At 47.0% G+C, this 25993-nt stretch overlaps 1 protein-coding gene across 1 annotated transcript in view; it reads right to left on the reverse strand.

The window, feature by feature from the left end:
- MSN (moesin) overlaps positions 1-25034 on the reverse strand; it is a 116381-nt gene extending 91347 nt beyond the window's left edge. The window contains exon 1 of the mRNA XM_029607557.1: positions 24885-25034. Within this exon, the coding sequence (XP_029463417.1) occupies positions 24885-24896 (12 nt within the window). The 5' untranslated portion in view covers positions 24897-25034. The remainder of the gene's footprint in view (positions 1-24884) is intronic.
- Positions 25035-25993: the final 959 nt, after the last annotated feature.

A 25993-nucleotide genomic window follows, 5' to 3' on the forward strand; every position in this document is an offset into this window, starting at 1 on the left:
TGTCCATTTTCTCCTGGTTCTTCCTCCAGGTACCCCCCACATTTTGTCAACGCCCGTATATTTGAAATGCAAAACTCCGGTCTTCGTGTGACTTCTGTATCTTATTCGTGATATCAAACCTTACTGTCTGATCACTGGTGCTCAGTCTGGACATTAGAGACATTACCCCCGTTAGTGAGCACCAGGCCGAGTATCGCACCCTCCCTCGTACGTTCCATTACCATTCGTTTGAGCAGAGCTCCTTGCAGGGCATCCACTCTCTCTCTTCTCAAATTCCACAGAAGGGATTCTCCAGTCTTCATCCAGCAGATGAAAGATATCCCAGTGATCACTGTTCCCTTCTTTCCCACCTTTTGGATGTCTTGGAAAAGATCTCTATCCTGCTCTTTTGTCTGACTCAGAGGCCGGTAGACCACACCTATGTAAATGGAAGTTTGTTTTTTTGGGGGGTTTTTTGGTTTTTGTTTTTTTTTAAAGAACAGCCCATAATCATCTTCCCTACCCTATGCCCTTGCACTGTGTTTCTGACAAAGTACTACACCTCCCCCTTTCTTGTCCCTGGGCTGGCCGTATCCCAATCCATGTAACTCACTGACCTAGGTCTCTAACAGCAGTGATATCCAAGTTCGCCTCCTCCATTAGAGCCTGCAGATCTCAGATTTTTACCAGTATTTGTGCTCATAGCTTTCCAGCCTCTCTCCCTCAGCTTGCTGCTCTTCTTGGACATCTTTTCTGCCTTATTCAGCTGATTTTTGTTCATTTCTTCATCCACTTCTTGGGGCAACATTCCAATTTTCTTCTGCCTCCCCTGTCCTCTAATTTAAATGCCTTGTGGGATAGGATTTGAATTTTTCATTTAGGATCCATTTTCCTGCCACACAAATGTAAGCCACCTTTGACAGAGCCTTTTACTGTTCCATACATTACTCTTTCTGCACACAAAAACCTAGAATGCTGCATACTTTATATTGGTCAAAAACAATATACATGACCATCAAAGTAATAACTTTTCTATATCACATTTTAAATTAATTACTTAAAGATGCAGAGTTTCTCTAGAAACTTACTGTAAGAGTCTCTCTTCCACCCTCTCCCCATGGACAGTTTCGTTTTGCCTCTCAGGCCCCAACCCCTCTACCGGCCCCTATCTCTCCCCTTCCCTTCTAGGCTTATCCCTTTCCACTATCTCCATGCCCAGAATTTGTGAGGGGCAGTACTGAGAGGCATCAAAGGCTCCCTCTCTTCAGAGCACATACAAGCTCCCTAATATAGGCTCCCTCACTTGCACACACATACCTCACACAGGCTCCCTTCTCTTGCATAAACCCTTACACAGGCTACCTATGTCTCTCACATACCCATCCCTTCACACAAGCTCTTACACACACACAGGCTCCCTCTCACAAAAGCACCCTCACACACAAAATCCCTTTTTCGCATACACCAGATACACACACACACACACATCTTCGCGATCTCCTCGCATGGGCTCCCCCTCGCACAGGTTCACAATCTTAAACACACACTCTCGCTGGGGCCTGCATGATCTTCGCCACAAGTGGGGTGGGCTCCACCCAAAGCACAGAGTCTGCTCCAAACTCTGCACAGAAAATGGGAATTGTGCACTCCGCAGTAGTGCAGAATTCCCCCAGGAGTAATACAGCCCCAGCCCCCAAAAATACCCCTAGTTTCCAGCCATGCACTGAAGTTATCTATATGCTTAGACTCTCCTTCCCCTTTCCATGAACAGGTAATACATCTGAAGGGGCAATATTCTTCACAATGGGCCTAAACTGCTTCCCCAGAGTCTGGAATTCTGGGCCATGGTAGTGTCTTCTGCTCTTAACTGGGAGCAGGGGACAGGCAACCACCTCAGACTGCTCTAATGTCTGACAAAAAATGGATGCCCCAAGGAGGAGGGAGTCCTTCACATGCAGGACTTTAAAAAACACCTCCTGTATTTAAGCAGGCACTTCCACCTGGCGTTAAGACAAGTTTTTGCTGAAAATTGTCTGTTCAACGATACCGCCGGTGAGACCAGCTGTTGGTTTATGCCCGTGACAAGTTCTGAGCTGCAAGGGCTGCCTGCAGAGCGTGCTCAGTAAGTCAGCACAATCTCTTCACTGCCAGGGCCAGGAAAACCATTGCAACAGCAAACGCGCCTGTGGTGAACAAACAGGAAGTGGGTGGATGTCTCTGAACAGAAGGCACAGGAAGCCAGGGCTGCTTCTTACACTGCAGCAGATGGGTTTGGTCATGAACTGGCGTCTTGCTGGTAAGGCACATGCTGTACAGCAGCAGCAGTGTCAGAGAAAAAGCAAAAAGCTCTACAGTGGCCTCAATTTTCCCTTCTACACAGGGCGGACTTGGCTTAACCTATGCATCCTGACTTCATAGCCCCAAGGTGAACTGGAAATCACCAGAACTGTAGGCAGAGGCCAATCTGAGATGCCAAGAGGGAGCCCTTGGCGGCGGCAGCAGCATGCATGTGGGTCATCCCCTTTGAAATGCTTGAGGGTAGACTGCAGGCTCCACGCTAAGCCAAAGTGGCAGCATCATATGGCAGTTAGAGAAACAAACCATGCAGTCCCTATCCATGAGCAGGTCATGACCTTCCTAAACTCTGGCGACAAGCGACCACGTGAATTCATACAATGTCGCATACTGGTTATAGCACTAACCCACAGACCATCATATTGGAGAAACTACTGACCTGATAATTTCATTTCCTTAGTGTATTCAGATGGGGCTCAGAACCAGTGGGTTATGTGCTCCTCTGCTAGCAGATGGGAGACTGAGTCAGATTTCAAAGCTGACGTCACCCTAGATGTACCCCTGCTAATGAGCTTTCATTCAATGCGTGCGGTGCACTCCGTTGTGCGTGTGACTATGCGTACCGCTGTGTGCGCGTCTATTGGACGTGCGCAAGTTAGGAGCATCAGCCGCCCAGCCTGCCCTGCACGTACCACCGGTCGAGAAGGGAAGATGGCGCCAACGCCCCCCACGTGTAAGATGGTGCCCCCCCCCCCCAGAGGGTCTCCACGTGGACCCCTGCACCGGGTCGGGGCCTAGCCCAATCAGGACTGCTCAACCCGGTGCTCCCTTTTTACCTCACCAGAAGGAAAAAAGAAAGCGATACAGCAATCCGAGCCTCGGAGACCTGAAATTAAGGTTTTCTGCTTACCTGGTCTCTGCGCTTACCGATCGTGTGTCGGGATGGTCTCCAGCTGCAGGGTGGGGGGCGGAGGGGGGAGGGTTCTGCCTTCACCGCCACGCTCGGATGTGCACCCGCTGCCTTTCAGCCACTCTGGGGGGCTAAGTCCACGCCGGGAACCGGCTACCGGACCAAGGCTCACCACGGAGGGACATCTGAATCACCTCAGGAATTCTCAACTGGGGGAGGGACCCTTCGGTTTCACCGCAGGAGAGCGGGGCTCGATCTTCAAGGTACAATTCTCTTTTTCTTGCTGTAATTCTTGTGTGTGGGATAGTGTCCGCATCTGCTAGGAGACTGAGAGATACTGAAGAGCTGAGGATACTGCAGGGGTATATCTAGGGCGACGTCAGCTTTGAAATCTGACTCCTTCTCCCGTCTGCTAGCAGAAGAGCACATAACCCACTGGTCCCGAGTCAATCTGGCCACACGCTAGGAAAAAGGGTTTTATTCACAATGATCAGAAGGCAGGCTGGGTTCGTAACACTAAGTAACTTGCAAAACGTATGAGAACCGGACAGGTGAAAAGTGACCTCAGCTGGAGGGGGAGAAGGGGGTCCCAAAGCAGGGTCCCCTCTGATACCCAGTGCTCAGCTCACATTTCTAGTCCTTAAAAAGAAAAAAAAAAACCCGCATCAGATGGAGTAAAGTTAGGCCCCAGAAATGAACTATAGGGCTGTTCCAGCATGGCCCTGGGAGACCAGGAGCCCCACACCAAGGACCAACACTGGCCACCTGAAATATGAGTTTCTTTACTCCACCTCTAACCCAGGACTTAAGTTATCAGCCTTGAAGACACAAGCTAAGCCTCCAGGGCTTTAACGCCCCTCCCTGCACGGGGGGGGGGGGGGGGGGTAGGTAAATCAGATTTACATGACAGTATGCTAATTTGTGCACACATTCTTCGCTCATGTCTCTGAACGTATTTTGTCTGCAAGTCTATTAAAACCATGAGTAGTGTTAAGATGTACGCCCAGCCTTGCGCACCTTATTACCAAAAAGCACACCGTGGAACGGCTTTCACGCACAGCCACTCAATGCCAGGGATAAGCAGCGGTGCCAGCTCAGCTCTTTTTTTTTTTTTTTTCCTTTTCCAGTACAACTGCTGGACTGACTCCAATGTCAGCAACCAGCACAAAAGCAGACGCCCGACACTAATCATTTTCTGATTGGCCAGAGGCTGCCGTCACTGCGTTCCAATGCCAGACAAAATGCTGAACTAAATCACTTTAACATATCCTGGGAGTTGTTCAAATATAGCGTTTTACACAATGGTTGGTCATCTTCATTTGAAGAATGCATGGCAAGCTTGGTTTCACATTTTGCTCTTGTATTGTTGAGGGGGTGAGGCCCCTGTTAATGTGCGTTTCTTGCCTGTACATGATATGATTTACATGTTCGGCTGCTGCTCGACCTCCCCCCATCGATCCCTGGTCATAAAGCTCATCTTGTTCTACCCTTATCACATTTTGAGAGATCCATGTGGTCTCAAAAGCTAAAGATATATAATCATCCTTGGAATTATGTTCACAACCTGCAAAGAATCCACGCCATCAGAAAACAAGAAACCTCGAGAATGAAAGCTGAAGACCATCTTGGCCTTTTCCTATCGCTAAGTGAATGTTAGCGGAGTACGATTGGGCAGTTTCTCGATCAAAACAGTCTGTGCTGCCTGCCTGATGAAAGTACAAGCAAATATAAAAGAGTTCAACCATGCAAGAACCCTACATGATGGACCACAACACAGATAGGCAATCATTCTTTCAAGTTTGGTGCCTGGTTAAAGGCAAAGCCTCTGTTTGGGAGTAATACAAAATTCTCAACATAGCTATCCCTTAAATCGAGGAGGAGATGCATCCTTACAGGACTCGGAAACCAGAGCCTCCAAGCATTCAAGTCCATCCCATCTAGCCAACCTGAAGTTACCAGAATGCACTGCTTTTTCTCTACCCTCCCTTTAATACAGCCACCCCCAGGGAAATGCACACAAGACGTCTCAGATGAGAGGGACATGAAAGCTCTGCAGAGGTGTGGGCAATAGAAAATGAGCATGTTCTGTGCTTTTGAGAGAGATATTTAGTAAACAGGATAATTACAGGTCTGACATCAGCACAGAGCCCTCACATTCCAGTCCCAGGGCCTCCTGAATAAAGTAGTGAGCAGGCCCGTAGCCGACTCAAAATGCTCATCGTGAACAACAGGAGGAGTCCTGGAGCCAGTTCTATGCAGAGAGGATGCAAACTGAACACTCTGGGGAGATTCCCTTTACCAAAATTTAGGTTGCCCAGTTCTGGAACATGATTGTTTGGAGGAAACCATTACCTTCAAAGCTCAGACCCTTCTTTTCCAGACCAGTAATAGTTTCAGAAAACGAGTGTAAGCAGAGGGGAGGCAGATTCCTGGAACATCCTCATAGTGGGAGAATATGCAAGATATTTGATCAGATGTAATTACACTGTTGTGCTGGATTCTTTAAGCCAATGTTACCTTTTGAGGAGAGAAAGGTCTAAGAATTACAGAGAAGAAACACAGTGGGTAGGGAACCCCAACCTAGAGAAGAGAGTGAGCTCCATTGATAGGAAGAATTGTAAACACTTCCGGAACAGTAAAAGGACAGAGACAAAAAATGGCCATGTTTAGTCACTTGCCCAGAAATACCTTTTTATTTGCTCTCCCCCCCCCCCCCTAATAAATTAATCCAAGCTTCTGGCATTTTTGGGTGGGCCTATCTCACATGTCCAGAGGCCTATAACCCCTGCACTTAATGCTCTGCCACAGGACAGCAGCCACGGCATCTGCAGTCAGCTCCATTGTTTCCACAGGCTACAAGAGGGGCTGCTACCTACTTCTGGATACTTTCATGAATGAACAATTGAGGCACAGATTTAACTACCCTGGAAGCCAAACAGCTGACAAATCCAGGATAAACAGGAGGAGAATGAGAAGTCCCACAAGGGCTTCACAATGGGTAAAGAATATGCTTCCGTGCTGTCAATTTAAGGATTTTTGTTTTTAAGTCCTGGTTCCAGAAGATGGCATCTTTAAGATACACAAAAAAAAAAAACAAACCCCAAACCTACTTTTCCATTCTAAGAATTCAAAATCTCAAACAAGTGAGACCCATACATAGCTATTCCAGCACGTTTCAATAAAACCCTACCAAGAGAGACCTGAACCTCAGTTTGTCATCTTCAATACTACACCTCGCACAACCAAAGGAGCGGACAAGACCTGAAATGCCAAAGCCTGAAGATCGATGTGTTGAAACTGCGCACACGCAAGCTGAAGTGAGCTGCCGGATCGGATGGCTTCCAGTCCCACAAAATTGCAAAAAGGAGAGGAAGGCACAAACATTACAGAACCGTAAGAACAGGGTGCAAGGCATCAACTCTGTCCCCCATGGGGGGAGCAATGACTACACATCTGGTTTTCAGACACTGGACCAATACAATTATTTATGGCCATCCTGAAAACCAGACCCGTTTTAAGCCCTCTGTGGATTACAGTTGGGAGAGCCCATCATGAGACTGGAGTTTAAAAAATGTAAAAAGGCTCAAACACCCAGGCTCGTGTTTATAGGTTCAGTGACACAACATACCCTAAAGAGGTGAAATTTAATGTGGATAAGTGCAAGGTGATGCACATAGGGAAAAATAGCCCTTGCTGTAGTTACACAATGTTAGGTTCCATATTAGGAGCTACCTCCCAGGAAAGAGATCTAGGCATCATAGTGGATAACACATTGAAATTGTCGGTTCAGTGTGCTGCGGCAGTCAAAAAAGCAAACAGAATGTTGGGAATTATTAGGAAGGGAATGGTTAATAGAACGGAAAATGTCATAATGCCTCTATCGCTCCATGGTGAGACCGCACCTTGAATACTGTGTACAATTCTGGTCGCCGCATCTCAAAAAAGATATATAGCGATGGAGAAGGTACAGAGAAGGGCAACCAAAATGATAAAGGGGATGGAACAGCTCCCCTATGAAGAAAGACTAAAGAGGTTAGAACTTTTCAGCTTGGAGAAGAGACGGCTGAGGGGGGATATGATAGAGGTGTTTAAAATCATGAGAGGTCTAGAACAGGTAGATGTGAATCAGTTATTTACTCTTTCGGATAGTAGAAAGACTAGGGGGCACTCCATGAAGTTAGCATGGGGCACATTTAAAACTAATCGGAGAAAGTTCTTTTTTACTCAACGCACAATTAAACTCTGGAATTTGTTGCCAGAGGACGTGGTTAGTTCAGTTAGTATAGCTGTGTTTAAAAAAAGGATTGGATAAGTTCTTGGAGGAGAAGTCCATTACCTGCTATTAAGTTGACTTAGAAAATTCCTTTGTGATCCTTCCTATGAATATCACCACGATACTGAGTAAGAGGGATCACAGAAAGCAGAATCATTTCAAAAAGTTTGTTTTTTTCCACAATTTTCTGAGTGCCCAATATACACGGTCCAGGCTGTATATATTGTGCCAGTAGCAGGAAAAAATGGACACTCATATTGAGAGTCTTTTTCCTAATCCACTGACAGCCAACTTTCCTGGGCACTAGGGACAGTTTCCCCTAGCACCTCCTTTTTGTTGCAGCAGCTAAATTTTAATATAAAAATCAGGTGCCCGGGAGAGGTGGATCAGGGCGTGTTAGAAGAGCAGGCACTCAATGAGCTCCCATTTAACTTGCTGATATTGCATCGGCCTGATTGTCAGCAGAATAAAACTCCAGAGTCATGATTCCCAGTATTTTTAGTTCAGTCCATAGGTATATTTCTAGGATCACCCAGTGACTCCTCTACAGGTCATTGATCAGCCACACGTACAGAGTCAACAATTAAATAGTTTTATGTTTGAAATTCTTTAACAAAACAGATTTAATGTAAGATACAGTCATGGCCTGGAAGCTGTGACTGAGCCCACCAGGCATGTACAAAGAAATAATGTATACTAAAGGCATGCCACAGTGAACACCTCCCCCCCCCCAGTAAATAGTTCTAATAGGAAAGAGGTACAGAAAACTGTAAAAAAGATACAACTTCTATCGGGAAAAGAAATCAGACCCTTCCCCAGCACAGTTTGGCAAGGTCTGTCCACAGGATGACTGCAGGTCACTTCCCAAGAATGAAGATTTTTGGCAAAAAATCCTTATCCTGCTCCGAAGTTATTTCTGTACAACCAACCAATCATAACTGAGAGTACTGGCTTCCTAACCAATAACACAGCTTTATATTAACACACACGAACAGTGCAACACAGCACCCCTTGGAGAAAGTTAATGCAGCCGTTTCACTCCTTCACAAAGGAAAGCCTCCAAGGGGAGGGACTTCTCACTGGAAGTCCCAGGGCACAATGGCACTTAAAACCCCATTTTGACAAACAAAGCAAACCAAAACCTGTACCCAAGAGACTGAAAAAAATCTTCAGTCTTAAAGGCATCGTGCTTCTGCACATCCTGCAGGAAAGAGCAGAGAAGCTTCTGACATTACTCAATTTCAAGAAAACCGATATCAGTCTAAGACGACAAGCTACCCTCCCATCATTTCCCCATCCTTAACCCTCCCACCACCACTAGGCACCTGGGCTTCTCCTCCCAGATCTCAACCTCACTATCAGGCCACCTTTTCACTTACTCATCTGAAGCTTTCCCCTGTTCTGAGTAAGGCAGGGGAGGGGTGAATCATGGTTTGGGGAGGGGGATCCCCAAGTTTGCAGCACCACCGGCTTCTTCCTAGTAAGAGCGCATGGCTGGCTGAAACAGTCAAGGTGGATAATCACAAAAGCAGGCCGTCTCTTAAGAAGCTGCTGTTTCTCCCAGGGTCAAGGCCAGACAAGGACATCAATTTGGGATCTATCCAAGAGACTACATTAGGACCTGGGGGGAGGGGGGGGGGGAGGAAGCACATGCACTTAGGGGCTCTAAAAGTAACTCACAATCCATACTGAAATGCTGTTTTCAAAGAGGTTTTATTTTAAAATGAGGCATTAGCTTGTAACAAGAAAAGCAAACGAGTTAAAAATAGATTCCAGCAACAAAGTAATAATCTGTCTACCACAAATCAATTGAAGCTCCTTGTGTGCTACCCTGCTTATCTGAAGAGGCAGGGAGTTGCTCCTCCAGCAACTTTCTAACATGGCCTCATCTTGCCAACAGTGAAATTCTGGGCTCACGCCTTGGTTTGGCCTAAGCCCACTCCCTTAATATGCAGTTTCTTCCTGGCATCGTACTTTCTGCATGTCTTGCAGCATCCACCATCTATGCAATAAGATTGTAGGGGCGTTCCGGGTCGGGCTCCTCTTCCAGCACTCAGGGAAAAAGGTTTTGACTAGGAACCTTTCTATACTTAGCTAAGGACCACAAAAGATAAAGTCTATCGTGCAAGAGACGCTGAGCATTAACATTTTTAAAAAGGAAGACCCAAGAAGAAAAATCTGTTCCGAGCTGCTCACCTCCACTTCCTTTTCAGTCAAGCTGACAATGTGAGAACTTCAACAGATCAGAGTCCCATCTTTCCAGAAAGATGAATATCCCCATTCTTGCTTCAAATTTCAGACACCTAGACAGCTCCGTTGAAGGCACACTCAATACACAGAACTCAGTGGATGTATTTGTTCACCTATGCCAGCGTTTTCCTCCCCAATCTTTTCAGGCCCAAGTTCATGAACAAAAATGTTGTATGGCCATCAACCCCCACGGAGCAGCGTACTGACATGATCAAAAGAAGAGCTAGGGAAGTACGGAAAGCCCTAGTTGTCTCTCTTCCAAAAACTTTAAAACAAAGGGAAAGAGGGGACAGTGACACGAACTCACACTGAACCAGCTCCCTACAAGGGCAGGAGAAGGGAGAGTATTGCAGGTAAGGGTAAGTTATCTTGGCTGTCGCATGTGGCTGCCAGAACTCATCCGCTGCTGCCGCACCAAAACACTCAAAAAGTGAGTCACATCCAGTGCAGGCTCTCCCGTCTCACTCAGCCTGGGGATAAGACAGAGGCTAGAAGGACTCAAAGGCAGTGGCGTTGTGTAGAGATGTGCATTCGTTTTTAAACAAAATTGTCTAAAATTAGTCATGGCTCATGGGTACCGAAAAATTAAATTTCAGAAAAAGTCTTATTTCGGAAACATTTGTAATTTGTGTTAGCGCGCACTAACACGAAAATCTGGACCCACGAAAAAAAAATGAAATTTCCCATGGGGGCCTGAAAACAAAGCCCGAACCAATAAAGGTAAACAATGCACATCTCTAGCAGTGTGCGAGCGGCATAAAGCGGAGCCCAGTCATCAGCACCCCTGCATGCTTCACATTAATACTCCGGGTCTCGTGCTGTAACTAGGAAGAGGCGGCTTGCTTGATTACACGGTGTTCTCTCGCTGTGAGGCATGGAGAGTAGAACCCAGGTGCTAGCCTAAATCTGAGCACCAGGAAGTGGTGAATTTTCTGTGACACACCTGATCAGATATGACGGCACACTGGCTTTCACCATGAATTCCACTTTACAGAACGGTGCCAACATATTGGAAGAAGCTATCTAGAGAGGTGCTGGAATCCCTTGAATATCAGATTACATAAATCAGAGCTGGGTTAGGTTCAATTGATCTTGCATGTATTCGGGAATGAAAGCTGAACTCTCTCTAGGATTCTGTTCTTGCAGGAAAACTGGTGTCACGGTTCCCACAAGAGAGCTGAATATCAAAGTCTCTCATCAACCAGCTGCCAAGGAACCCGGCAACCAAGCTGCTAGCAGTGCCGAAAGGAGCTTCATGCCCAAAGAAACTGAAGTCGGAGGGGGCTTTTGAAATAAGGCAATGCGGAGACACACACATCTTTCCAATCTTCAGAAGGAGTGGACAATTCAGGTCACAAGTACCCGGTGGGATCCCAAAATATAGATCCAGACCTTCCTGCTCATAACCAGGGGCTTTCCCCCAAGTCTACCTGGCTAATAATGGTTACTGGACTTTTCTTCCAAGAACTTTTTAAACCCAGTTACACCAACTGCTTTCACCACATCCTCTGGCAACAAATTCCATGGTTTAATCTGCAGTGAGTGGAAAAAAAGCCACACTTTCTCCGATTTGTCTGAAAGTGTGCGCTTGGCACACCCTAGTCCCCCAAAATGTACCACACCACCCTCAGACTCCAAGTGTTAAGCACTGGAATCTGCTTCCTTGGGGACCGCGAGCACAGCCTTTGCCAATGCAGCAGCTGAAGGAGGAGTGCAGAGCAGAGACATCGCAGGAATAGCAATAATTCAGCCAGAAAGGGGGTAACGCCCTGCAGAACGGGAGGCAAGTAGTGACCCAGCAGCACTGCCATTTCTCTTCCTTGAATCACACCCCATCCCCAGCTATAAACCAGGGCAGTCTAAATCCTGGGACAGGTAAAGGCAAGAGAGGGGGGTGGGTAGTTCTGAAGATACCAGAGAAAGAAATCCACATCCTTTACCGTGGGCCTGTATGAAGTCAGGCAGACTGTTTTAAAAAAAAAGGAGGAGGGAAAGGGGCAGCTACAGAGCCAAATAAGGATCTGGGAGCTGCAGAGGAGGAGCAGCAGACATAGGCCACAGGAAGCTTTGAGTCACTGGTTTCCTTCAAAAGCTGGAGCCGGGCCAAGCGCTCAGCACAGCCACCATTCATCTGATCGCGAGCGAGCCAAAGCGACACTTCAAACTGAACTCAGGAAGGACTCCACAAGATGGGCGGCTCGACTGCTCGCAGTTTACCCCAGAACATTCGTTAATGCTACTTGTTTTACAGGCATCGGATTTACAAAGCAGCCAAACCCCATTAACCTCCCAGGGTCTTCATTTAGAGAGCTATCAGGAGCTCTGTCCCTACTCTCCACAAGATGCATGCACTTTAGGGAAATATATATTATATAGTGTCTGTTTTAGAGCATAATCTACACCATTGAGCCGCTGCTCTACTTCCACCTGCCCCCAGACACCCACCGCCTCAGCCAGGGAAGCTGCATGGGGGAGGGGAAAAAAAATCCAAGGATCCTCCCAGCTCTTAAAAAGTTGGCTGGAGCCCAAGTTTACCAAATATTTTTCCAGCCCATGCAATGCTGAATGGGACAAGGACTTCTGGGAGGCAGAATCCTCCCCATCATCCTGACGGCACGAGTCGCCCATCTGTGCTGCCGGTGCCCCGAGTACGCGGATTCCATGCTGGGGAGCCACATTCCAGCTCAGAACTGCTGGACAAACTCCTCGCCGGAGTCAGAAGCTGCTCAATTAACTGGCTCTGCACATCCCAAACACTCTGGCACTCCTCCTCCCCCCCAACAGCAACCAGCCCACGGTGCAACCCCCGGGGGCTAGAAGAAGAAATGTGCTGGCACAAGGCTTGACCTGCTCAGCTCTTCTGCTTTTTAAGCAGAAAAAGTAATGAAGGGAAACAAAACCTCCCTCCCTCCCCAGGAGGGCCTGAAAACAACTCATTAACCTTTAGGACAGCTGTTGAGAGGGCTTGCAAGAAAGAGGTCAGGGATTTGGGAGGAAGACCTGGTCCAGCCTTCTAGCATAGCGGTGTCAGTGCCTTTCATCAAGCGCAGGAGCAGAGACCGGAAGGCCCTCAATCTCCTCCCGCACGGGTTCTCAACCTTTTTTTCTGGCAGCTAATGCTTACAGGCGCGACACTGACCATCACAGGGCTAAATGTAAACACATCCACAGGAACCCACACTCATCCCCAAACAATGGACGCAGAGCAGAACCAGGATATTTCAAATAGAGTTCACTATATTTTTTAAAAAAAATTGATTCAGGTGCTCTCTCAGTAACAGAAACAAACTCCCCTACTACCAGGCACATTGTAAAATACAAAACTTGAAACAAACTTTTCATACCATTGCAAGACTAATTCCAAGGACTCAAAACAGCAATAGCCCTTCCTGTGAAAAGGCAGCAGTGCAGCACCAATGCATGTCCTTTTGACAATGAAAAACCGCAACAAAGGAGATTGATACAAATCCCTACCTACTAGTAAAATGCCTCACCTCCATCATCCTACACATCTGACGTTCAGCAAATACAGAATAAGAGACCACAAATTACATATGTCGAGACAAAAACCGGAATGGAAATCTCAAAAGGCCACTCTGCCTGCAGTGCAAAACAAAAATCCATTTCCGCCCTCACTAAGCAAAATACAAAGAGAAAAAAACGCACATTTCCCAAACTGACACATTATGGCTCTTGCACCTCGTCACTCCTTCACTTTTCCCAGTTACTCCCTTTCAAACATCTGCTCCACTCATCCCTGCCCAGCATTCCTGACCCCCCCAATCCTCTTCCCTGTGCTCCCTCTCTCCCTTGCATAGCTACCCAGACCCCCCCCCCTTCCTGCTCAGCAGCCCCCACACTCCCTCATCCGTTCCACCTGTATCTTCCCAACATCCCCAAGTTCCTTTATCCCACCCTCCACAGGGTGAAGAGATATCAGCAGCATCCCTCCCAGACTCAGCAGGGGAAGATAAAGTTTGCATCAGGCCCAGAACAGCAGGAGCTGGCAATGTCTCGCTCTGATCCGGGTGAGGGAGGAAACAGCCTCTCACTGGGCCGGGAAAAAAAAAAAAAAGGAAGGAAGGAAGTGAGAGAGACCTCCCATCAGGCCCATTGTAAGAAGTCTACCAACTCCCACCCGGGATAAGGAGGCAGCCATCTGCTGGCCCTGCCACCCACAAGAGGGTGCTCTCATATGGGGCCCCCCCCCCCTTCTAGTCCGCCTATGGGAATTGTCTGTCTAAAGTCTTGATGCCAGAGATCCTATGAAAGATATAAACAGAGAGGTGGGGGGGGGGGGGGGGACGGGACAGAAGTGGGAATATTGATGCACTTGTTTAAAAACCACACATACCCAAATATCCAACATCTTTCTCCAGTTTCTTAAAATCTGTGGTACAGAGACTGAATGACAATTCTGTTTCAGCAGGGGTAGGAGATAGGCAGAGTGCCCTAATCATCCTTCTTGGAAAGTCTTCCTTAGAAACCGCTATAATCCTGACCACTATGGCTCCCCTTGTGTTTAATAGTTACGACAATACCCTGTCCTAGCCAGCTCAAAACATCTCTTTTGATATAATGTGTAGATAAGATATTCCTACTCAATTAGGAAGTTATGTAATATTCAGTAACTGCTATTTAAATACATTTGGTTTTCCAGCTTCTTCCACCAATTCAAAAAGTTACCGGAAAATGTACATCTTTCTTTGGACCAAACATTTTCCAGCAAAGTTTAAGTAAGCAATGAACACCCCACAGAAAAACTGATCCACCAAGCACTGGTACCAGTGCCCGAAGCCAAGCCATACGGCAATAGATAAAGTACGACTGACCAAGGTCCCAAAGATGCCAAGCAACCGATAGACAGGCTCATTACTGCCGTCATTGTCCCATGGGTGTGGTTTCCCCATCCCAACCTCCAGAGGACTAAGACAGGCCCTCAGTTTGCCATGATTTTGTGGCTAATCCTATCCACTGCTATATAACAAGCTGTGGCCAGCAGGAGGAAGAGATGAGAGGATGGCTGGTCAGAGAATCTGAAGGAGAGATGACAAGGATAGATACTGACGGACAGGGAAAGGCTAAACCATGGGAGGATTGGAGCTGCGGAGGCAGGGGAGAGAAAAGGCACCTTAAGATGAGATGAGAACAAAGGCAATAGGTATAAGGGGGTGTTTTATAACAATGTCTGACTGCCTTACCTCAGGACAGTGTACTCACAAACCTTCAGCAGAGAGGGACAGAAGCTCCTTGCTCCTGGAGACGTGGGCCTCCTGATCCCAGCAGGGTCCCTCTATGGGATTTCAGGAGGACCAGGCTAAATGCCTGGTTCCACACAGGTTTAATAGGGGAAAATAGGGTCACTCCATCATATACTCCCTCCCCCAGCTTGGACTAGTCGGTCTCAGCATTTTCACTCCCCCTGGATACCAACCAAGGAAGTGCCTCACATTTCCACTCCCCTTCATCTGACCTCCCACCAGCTAAGCTTGGGGTCAGTGTTCTAGGGTCATACTCACCCACACCTATTAGGGTTACTCCAGACAATACTATGACCACCACCCACTGTGCCCTTCACCCAGGGTGCACCCCCAGTCCTTTGAGTCTCTTGCTGGCTCCGGGTTCCAATTCCACCCCAGCATGACTGAACTGACTGTGGAACATCCTGTGGTAGTTTCTTTGATACCTGTTGTGGGTGCTCTCCATTCTTCTCTGGTGTCTTGTGCCTTCTCTGCACCTTCACTATCGCCACACTAGCCAGATCACAATGGCACTTGCTGACTCCTCTGCAGTGCCCCTCACTGGGCCGTCTCACTGGTTCCTCTGTAGTACTTCTCAGAGGCCTTTTGGTTGCACTGCTCTCTGGCCTTCCATAGGCCAATCAGTGCTGCGCATTGCCCCTTTGGGGAACTCTGCTTCTTTCAGGCAAGGCCATGAAGCTCCACCATGAGCTTTTTGGTACTTCAGTCATTGCTGGATCATTTCCTTGGCATTACTCCTGCTCAGTTGCTTTCCTCTGAAGGGTTGAAGAGCAGTCCGGTGATTCACTCAGCTGCTATGCTCCCTCTCTCAGGGCTCTCCATCTCTCTCCCTGGGCTTTCCAGGGCACCTTAGACTCCCCACAGCATCTCTCTGCATTTACTGCAGTGCCTCCAACTGGCCTTTTCAGTGGATCTCTGGTCTATTGCCAGTGCTTCTCTACTCCTAGACAATGCAAGTTCTCCTTTGCACAGGAGATGAGAGCAAGCTGTTCTTCCTGCATCTTTTTCCTTAGCCCGGGAATCAAAGGAAAGCTTGCCAGTTCCAGCCATAGTGCACAACTGCTTCTCTCTTACTTTGGTTTTTCTTCAAAAAGGTGACAAAAACACTGCCTTTCTGGTACTAACTTCATTGACTACAAGCCCTAACTCCAGACAGAGCTTGCCCCTTTTGTCTGTTGAAAATTTAAATCTGACTTCCATGCCAGGCCCCACAGACCACTCTGTTTTAAAGGCAATTCCTCTCTTCTGTACTCTTCTTTGAATCAGGAAGCTTTAACTTCAGTGCTCTGTTGCACACTACAGCACTGCTTTGCCTCCAAACTTCTTCTTTTGCAGGTCGCACAACAAACTAATTCACAGTGCTCCCAAGATTTCGGGGGGGGGGGGGGGGGGGGGGGTTACCCTGTGCCAAGCTTAGAAAAAACAAATCCCTAACCAGATGGCTTATGTGAGGATGACCAAGCAAATCTTCTGGGCTGGAGTAGAAAACCACATTAACTTCAGCCTTTTCTAATGAAATCTCAAGTTTTATTAACATCAGAACAATGTCATAGTGGGCTGCCTTACCTCAGGGCAGAGGGTACTCACAGGACAGGAGCTCCTTGCTCCTGGAGACGCTGGCCTCACATTCTTAATGTCTCAGCTCTCTCCTCTATGGGATTCAAGGTAGGCCAGGCTAAATGCCTGGTCCCACAGGTTTACAGGGGGAACCAGTCACTCCATCCACCAGGCATAACACACAGCATTTCTGTATTATGTAAACTGCACACAAATATGCCACAGAGTCCACCCTGAAGTGCCTCAGGATGCCAGAGACCACGGCTGTGCGTTCTCTCAGGATATTCTAAACTTTGTTCCTGGCTAAATGACAATATCCACCTGACCTTACGTCTGGGGACATCTGTTTCACACACACAGGTTTCTTCACTTTCTCCTGTGATATTCCCTAAATGTTAGTGTAAAGATTATGGAGCTACCAAACTAGGCCAGCACACTGCTCACAGGCCCTTTCAGTCCACAGCCAGCAAGACATCCCATTACATAAGTCATGAAAAAAAAAAAGGACAACATTTCAGAAGTGGACCTGGCAAGCAGGTACTGATTCTGTTGAACTAATGCAAATTGTTTAAACACCCATTTTACTCCATTCCACTCATCCCAGACAAGAGACAGCAGGTTTCTTGACCCCGAAGGTCACTGAAGAGCACCAGGGGGGGGGGGGGGGGGACTGCCAGAACTAGCCACTCAGAACCTAAACATTTCATGTTTGAGATACTCCCAGACTCTGCTTGTTCTACCAGAAAGTGCAGCCAGATTTGGTTTGCTATTGGTAATCCCATGATGGCCAACCTAAAAAAACCAAAAAACACCCTTGTACATGCCATTTTTAAATGGCATGCAGTCCCAGATCACATCTGGCACAGGACCACTCCCTTCACCACCAATAGGGCACTTCTCACAGGAAGCTTTACAACATCCAACAAGAGGAATTCGCAGCATAACTTATGCTGAACTTTTCAATCCCCTGGGATCTAACAGTAATTCAGTGAGCAGCTTTTCTGCAGTCAAAGTGAAAATGACCTAAATTACTCCAGGAGAAAGGTACAGAATATAGAAGTGGACTTTATTTCAGTCAAGGCAAACTAGTTTACCGACAAATCAGAGGAGAGCGGAGGTTCATTTAGCTGCAGTACTAGGGAGGGCTTGCTCCCTTCTGTCAGAAGGTAGGAGAGACAGGAAAGGTGTCTTCCCAGAAGTAATTTTTTTTATTCCCACTCGCCTCCACAAGTTTCTGTTACACACGACTGTCGACAGGAAAGCTGCGAGTTTTTCCACATGCATCGATGAAGGAAAAAAAAAAAAAAAAAAAGATGGACTTGTCAGTTGCAAGGCATTCCTTCAGTTACTATTAATCCTACTTATAGAATGGGCAACTAGAGATAAAAACCAGCCAACCAGTCCCCGAGAAGTTCCTCCGTTTGGCCACTCAGCACCACCACCATGGGCCCCTGCATTCCCCATCAACCAAATGAGGAAGTTATATTTCTTCACATTGCTAAAAGTACCCTTCTGACAAAGCAAACATCACAGAGCTCTGGAAGTCACAAATAGCTCTCAGAACTCTCAACAGGCTTCTGAAAGATGGAAAAGTTTGAAATATTAGCTCAAAAGGATTTAGTTCATAAATTCTGGATAATTCAATTATATTTATGGGCTGAGGGGAGAGAAGAGACCAAGAGGGTTTGAAGTCCTCTTTATATCTGCTCAATCAATGGCTTCCAATACAAGGAAGCAGCGGTGCCTTCAGCACGGAACAAAATCCTCCCCCAAGTCATCCATACATGGCTGGGAAATAGCAACACTTTTCCGCCGAGGCAATACCATGCACCGGCTGCAGCACACGGCTCAACCCGCGATTGGAAGCACATCTATAACCGATGCAAAACGGGGGTTGGCGAGTCCAAAACATGCATCCAATAGCACGCGTAGATAATAGCACTCATCACATGCAAATGAGGCTATTTATTGCCCAGATGCAAAAAAAAAAAGTGCACCCAATGTACGCATTTTTACTCACCAAATTAACGCCGAGCAGGCATTAATTTTGGAGGAGCCCAAAAAGTGTACAGAAAAGCAGAATACACCGATTTCTGTACTTCCGACTTTATAAACGTGATAAGTCAGAGGAACTAAAATATTAGAATGTCCCAAAAAAAAATTTAAGAGGGTACCTGCAGTCAGGTTAGCAAAAGAGATGCTCAATTAACGAGCATCCATTTTCCTATCCGGCTGACAGCCACTGCCGAGGTGGCGCTAGGGGCATACAATTTTCCCTTATCACCTCCTATACCACTGCAGCCCATTTGCATTGGGCACCCCAGAAAGGTAGACTGGCACATTAACAGAGCAGGCGCTCAATCATGAGTGCCCGTTTAATGCATCGGCCTGTGGCAAGCCAAAGGTTTCCTGCATGAACCTCTCTGGAAAACACTTTGTGGCAGTCTGTTCAGCCTTCTATCAGGCAATGTCAGCAGTGGCAGCCAGATGTGTGGTTTTCAAACAGCCACGGTCAAACTCCGTGTTTGCCGCCATTACAGAATGATAGGAAGTCTACAGAACAGCGGTGCTGAGCAGGTTCCTTCTTTGGGCTGCCACACTATATCCTGCCCTCCCTTGATCAGAATATTGGAGACCGCATGACACAGGGGCCACATTAGTCCCGTACTAAGTCATGAGGTTCCAGCTTGCAGCCTGGGCAGGCTGCCCCCCCCAAGGGCTCCCCCTATCTCACCCAACGCCAGCCTTCGGCTTAAAAAAAAATAAAGTTAAACAAGTTAAGACAGCTCTCGAAGGTCACAGGTGGGAAAATGGTCAAGAACTTACAAAGCAAAGTCGGAACCTCTAACAGGATTAAGAGAATGATTAACCAGAAAATTAAAATAAGAACCATTTTTGCTCTTATTTTAGTCTGTTTCAAAAGGGAAGAACAGTTTCAAAATTACTCAATAACCTGATGGTGGAGTGGATCAGTAAGTCAAGTTGTGCCTCCGTCCAGACACCTCATTAGGACTCATTTAAAGCCAGAATACAGCCAGATTCTTACCAGATCCATTAAAACAGGAGACACCACCACATTAAGGTGGTAGTAAGGATATACATTAAAAAAAAAAAAAGACAGTTTGTCGGTAATATTGGTGTATTTTCTTGCAAATTCTTCTCTCAATAAGGAAACTACTTGTACTATAAGGATATTTTGTTTGTACATATATAAAATTCTATAAATTAAAAAAGGCATTTAGCATTTTTTTCAGTTCATATAGGTAAGTGCATAAATACCACTGTACACACAATCAGATTTTATGTAAAATGTACATTCATAAACCACCCAAAAGGAAACAAGTTCACATCCCTAGAAGGTACAGAACTTTCATTTCAAACTAAGTTAGAACAAAAATGAAAGGAGACCATGAAGAGGAGCATTCACAATCTGGATCTTCAAGTCCCACAGCCAGGTCTGTTTTTCAGAATATGAATGAGCTTTTCTTCATGTGAGCAGTCCAAGCACAGGTTAATGTGTGTATTTTGGTTAATCCAAAAATAGCCTGGCGTCAAGGATCCAGAGGGCAGAGTTTGGGAACTCGCTGCTTTTGCTATACCATGTTAGTTAAAAATCACAGAAGCAATGATCCCTGAGGTGATGGGAACCACTAAAGAAAACTCATCACATGTGGTGGTTAAAAATAACCCAGACAATCAGCAGGAGCCAACAAAAAAATAAACCATGTTAACTCTAGGATTCTGCCTCCAAAAGCATGAAATCCACACCAGGGTTTTTCCTGTCCTACATCTAGCCATCTTCTGTCTCCTAAACCAGTCCTTCATTTCCCTCTCAACTCTGGATATTTTTTTTTAAACTGTGCACAAAATTAAGATTGAAATCCTTTTTGAATGTCAAATCCAGCCATGCCTCCTTTAAAGGAAAAATGTAGTCCCTATTCCTTTAAACAAAAGCTTAATCCAAATACAACTGTCAACATACAATTTTTTACCATAATCACAACAAGAATTTCTACCATGAACCCAAAAGTTGTTTTGCTTTAAAAAAAATTAACACATTAAAAAAAAAACCCAACAGATCAAGCACAGGACGTTTTTGCCATGTGAAGGGACCTGGGTTTGTGTTCCCTGGGTTGGCCAGGGTTGGGGATGCTGCAGAGGGAGCCCTCACAGCCCATGGGAGGTGAGTCACTCGTTGTGCAACAGCAACATTTAATGGCTGGATTCAGGAGCCGTTCTAGTGTGTGGGCCTCTGCCCTGCGATGACACAGGGGAAAATCCCCGTGCAGCTCATGGTGCTGGATCTCAAGCCTGGTTCTGACGGAGCAGGAGGAACCACCCCACACACTATATACAGAGCACTATTTCATCTTTTTTTAAAGACCTGACTAATACAACCATCAACTGCATCATTTTCTTTTTTAGTTGTAGCCAATTATTTTAATAAAAAAATGGATAACGTTTTATTTCCCTTATGAGCTCTTAAGACAATAAGCAAGTAATTGTTGTGTCTGGGGGGGGGGGGGGGGGGGGACGGGGGACACACTGGGTTCCAACATGGCCACAATCCAGTTCAGACATCAGCTGCAGCTTTCCATACCCCAGACTTAACCAGTGTGACTATCTTGAGTTTCTTGGCTTTTAAAGTGGGTTCTCACCTGGATAAAACCCACGTTTGATTGCACTATATAAAGCTTAGTGGGAGCAGTAGCAGCTTGAGGCCAGTCTTTAATAACTCCCACCAGATCTTTAGCTGAGATCAGCCCAGCTCGAAGCTCGCACCCCCAGGACAGTGCTGGACCTATCAAAGTGGAACTGGTTCATGGCCAGACTCTCTCCGCAGAGGGCTTCATCCTCAGGGGCCAGGAGGGGGAGAGGAGCTTGGCAGTGGAGTCCCATGTCTGCTTGAGAGAAGCTGTACTGTAAAAGGCTGTGATAAAGGATTTCCGAGGTAACTGCCCCGGCAGAGGGCACTTGGAAACATTTTGACAGATTATGGCACTGTTGGAACAAAGCTGTTATAGGAAAATGAATTCCTTGCAAAAATATAGGGAAAAAAATTCATTAAGATTCTTCAAATAAAGGAAAGGAAATGGTAGGTAAAGCTTAAGCCCTCTCCTTGTAGCTCTAGTGGGAAAGATGCATCTGAAGTGGAAGTTGGACAGGTTGCATCAGTAGCTTACAACAAGTTTATCTATCCCCTCAGGAGGCACTCCCTCCAATTATTTCATTTACCTTAAAAAAAAAACCCACAATAAAAGAACACGTTTTACATTGCCTTTCACGGGCTCTTTCCTGCCTGAGTCTACAACTGATAAATATCAACTGCAACAAGCATCGCAGGGGGGTCAGGGAGCAGAATACCCCTCCACCACGGCAGCACACAGCCCCAGTTCTGATCATCTCGAAAGGACAAGAAAACTGTGCTGAGTTTCTTAAGCAATCTGTGGGACAATGATCAAGTCTGGACTCCAAGCAGGCTTTTGTGGAACGATTCAGAGTGTGTGTGTGGGGGTGGGGGGAGAAGAAGAGAGAGATTAACAGATGTCCCTAGACACTCAGCAGGCAGACACAAAGTTCATCATTTTTCCAGAGATATTGTAGAGTTTCTCCTTGCTCATGCAGGATAATAACTTAGGATCACAAGACTTTTCCTGGAAAGGTGACAGCCTTCTCCTTAACTTCAGGACAAACTAATCAGATAGCAGGGGCTTTATGCTCCTCCCCTACCACCACTGAAAGCTTCACATTTGTAACACTCAAATACTAATCTTATTTCCCAAAATCACCAATTACTACTGGATCTTTGTGATAGCATCTAAATAACTTGCAACCCCTCCCCCAAGAGACTTTGTCTCTGTATATAATATTCCTACATAAGATTCCCACTTTTCCTTTTTGTGGCTTTAAATAATTATTCCCATATTACACATAAGTTTATATTCGTTTACCTTATATGACTTGGAAAAAATCAAGTCACAAGAAACTATTCTTTGCCAGGTCCTCAACTTATCCATGAAGCTAAAACAATTGTGACGTGGAAAGCCGACAAAATTGAAACCAAAAAACAGGTTTTCAGATTGTTGTATGCATGAGGAAGGCCACAGATTCTCCTAGGAGCCATCCAGTCTCAAAGCAGTAAATAAGGTGCAAGGTGATTGGCTAAGGCAAGCATGGTCCTGGAAGCTGTAGGGTGGGGCAGGCATGAAAGCAAGTATCCCGCTTTTCGTACAAGATCAAGTCTATGAAATTCCTGCAAAGCACAGCACATGGACTCATACCTGCAGTTATTTGGCTCAAGGCATCTCCCCCCAAGGCTGGAAGATTTAACATTCAGAACAGAGAAGCATGGGGGGGAGTTCCTCCTGTGCAAAATCTTTCTGCACATCCCCCTGAATACTGGTCCTTTTAAGATCTGCTGAAAAACCTTCCACATCACTTCAATATGGAGACCAATGCCGAGCAGAGAAACATTTTGTTTTCACAACTTTCTTGCCTCACTGGAAGGCAAATGAGGAGCCTTAATTGCTAGTAAGCAGTGTGTCAGCCTGAGACACGATTTAGCATGTGTGCCATTATTCTAACAAACTCACTTTTGCTAAGCTCTAGATTTGTAGCCACCACAGAAGTTGGAACCTGCCGGTTGGGTAGGTACAGCATAACCCCCACACACAGATGATATAAAGTTGCAACTTTAAAAACAAAGCCCAATGTTCTCCAGCTAAAGATGTTGCTGTTCCCGGGGGAAAGCACTAGAGAGAGTGAGAACAGCATGACTGGGGAGTGTCCCTGGATACTGTAACAAGGGCAACAGAAGGCACCTTGTTCCCACTGAGTTGCATCTGGATACAGCTGGAGGAGTATAGGAGGGCTATGTCTGCATGGCACAGACCTCTCCTGGAAAAAGAAAATATGCCTTCACAAGTTGGGATTTTTATTTATTTCTAACAGAAACCCTATATGCAAAGGGAGAAAACAAAATTAGAGTGCCAGATGTGCAAGAAAGATGCCCAGAGCACAGACCGGTAGGCCCTCCTCTCAAGTTACTGAAGTCAAGCAGGGTGCATTTGGCTCCTGCACCAATGCTTTCACCAGAACCTGCCCTGAGCCTCACCATATACACAAACACACACACTCTATATTGTCTTCTGGCACTTCGAAGCAGATTATATTCAGATAACTGTTGATATTTCTTCTCCCAGGTGCTTGTCTGCGGCAGGGTGGGGCAAGGGTACTGAAAGTACCAGCACTTAAAATACCAAGAGGAAAGGTCGCCAATCCCTCCAATTGTAGCGGTATTAAAAGAAATACCATTTAGCTTCTAGAAACACACACACTAGTAAGCTGCCATGAGAAGGTGGGAGGCGAGTGTGGAGTTAAGGTCCTCCCCACTCGACGGAGGGAGCAGCTCATTAAATGAAAGCTGGAAAGAGTTGTTTAAAGAAAAGTTACGGATCATTACAAAACTTTTTTTTTTTTTTTGTAATTAGGACAAGAAGAGCGGTAGGAATATGGACAACCAAAGCAAAACAAGAAAAAAAAAATAAACCAAACCAATAAAGCCGCAGGAAAACTGTCTATTTTGAAGTTAAGAGGGAAATAAGCGGTAGCCTTTTACTAAGTGGGCACGGCCACTTCAGCAGTCAGGGAGGGCACCAGCGCCAGGCATTCCCGACGTTATCCGTCTAATCAAGCACAGACTTGAGCGCGTCTCGGCCTCCGAAGCGCGCAGTGGCACCGGCCCAGAAATACTTTGGAGTCAAGCTGGAACAGGGACTCGCAGTGACTCACGGACACGGAGCGGGGAGGCGGCTGAGAAAGCAGGGAAAAATGCCCGGCCACGTGCCCGGCTAAGCCAGCGGTGGCGAGTGCCAGCCACCCCCACCCCCCAACCGAGAACCTGGCTATTGCGGAACCGGCCCCGGCGACCCCAGAGGAGGCTGGAATTAAGGAGAGCGCCCCCGTCCCTCAATCAGGCGACTGAAGTTTGATGCCCCGGGGGAGGGGAGAAGAACTACACCAGGGGTCGTTTCACGCTACAGCGGCCCCCTCCCCAATGCGAGGGGCAAACCTAACAGAAGAGGAAACATGGGCTACTGCAGGACTTCTCGGGGGGGGGGGGGGTGGAGGGAGCCCCCCCCAAAAAAAACCACACAAAACACCTCCAAGCGAAAAAGAGGAAAAAGTCTCCACCCGCGAGTGCTTCCTGGCTGCTCCCGACCTGGATCGCGGCGAGGGAGGGAGGCTCCCGGCCCCACGCCCTGAGAAAATGGAAAAAAAACCCACCCAAATCCTCCAAACTTTCCCCGAACTTCGCATGGTACGGAGGAGCCCCGCTCCTCCCCCCCCGGGAACTCACCGTCTTAGGCATCGTGGCTCGCTCACAGCCACCCCGGGGTCCCAACCTGCCTTCGGTACCGCTGCTGCTCTCCGGGCCGGGGACGCGCTGCTGCTCAGCTCTGCTAACGGAACTGTGCGGGCTGCAGAGACCCCACCCAGGAAAGCGGAGCCCGGAGAGGGAGGAGCCCCGAGGCCCCGCCCCCCGCCAGCTCCGAGAGCAGAGGGAAAACGCCCGCCGGCCGCTTCCTCCCTGCAGCCGTGGCCTGAAGGCTGAAGCGGGCGCCCTGCTTGCTCGGGGAGGTGGCGCACGAAGCTCGGGATGCCTTGTTTCCTGCTCCCGCTTGTCACCGGGAGGGGTGATCGCGGCTGGAAATGGCCTGACCTCTGTCCCCAGTAGCAAAGCAAATAAGGGAGGGCCCCCCAGTCTGAGATGCCTCCACGGCGGGGAGGTGCAGAGCAGTGGGGGGCAAGACTGAGCAAATAGGAATTCCCAAAAAGTTGTTTACCTGCCCTCTAGCTCTGTCCTAAACTCTGTTACAGTGAGGACCTCTGCTAGTGGCCATCTTCAGCTTTGCTTCTTACAAGACCAGGCCTCGATACCCCAGGCTCCTTCTATGTCTTATGGGGCCGATGCAGTGAGGAGCATTCAGTAAAAGGCAATTTAATCGTGCATATAAAACTGTGCGCCCTTCTCACATGGAAATTCCATCCAAATGAAGGCATTAACTATTATCCCCGGCCCCATGCATAGAAGTGCCCTGGCTTAACTCAGGTTTTCTCAGCGCAGGAAATTTTCCTTCTGGTTGGAAGTGGAGTGAAATTTCCAGTATCTGTGTCAGTCTAGGGGCAGAAACTGGAGTTCTGTCAATGGGACCTGTAATTAGGATTTGTGCACACATACAGGTCGATACAATATAGTGTGCTCAGCCGAGCACCTGGCTTTACAACGTACTTGGATGTGCATCCCAAATCCCTTATGCAATAAGGGGATTAGCGCATCCAAAACGTGTGTCCAAACCAGCGCATAGCTAATAGTGCGCATCCCATGTAAATTCATGTTGATGAGGCTTTTAGCTATTACCCACCTATGCCAAAAAAAAAATGTGCGCCCGATACATACATTTTTAC

The sequence above is a fragment of the Rhinatrema bivittatum genome, chromosome 6 (assembly GCF_901001135.1).
Source record: "Rhinatrema bivittatum chromosome 6, aRhiBiv1.1, whole genome shotgun sequence".
In the NCBI taxonomy this organism is placed as follows: Eukaryota; Metazoa; Chordata; class Amphibia; order Gymnophiona; family Rhinatrematidae; genus Rhinatrema; species Rhinatrema bivittatum.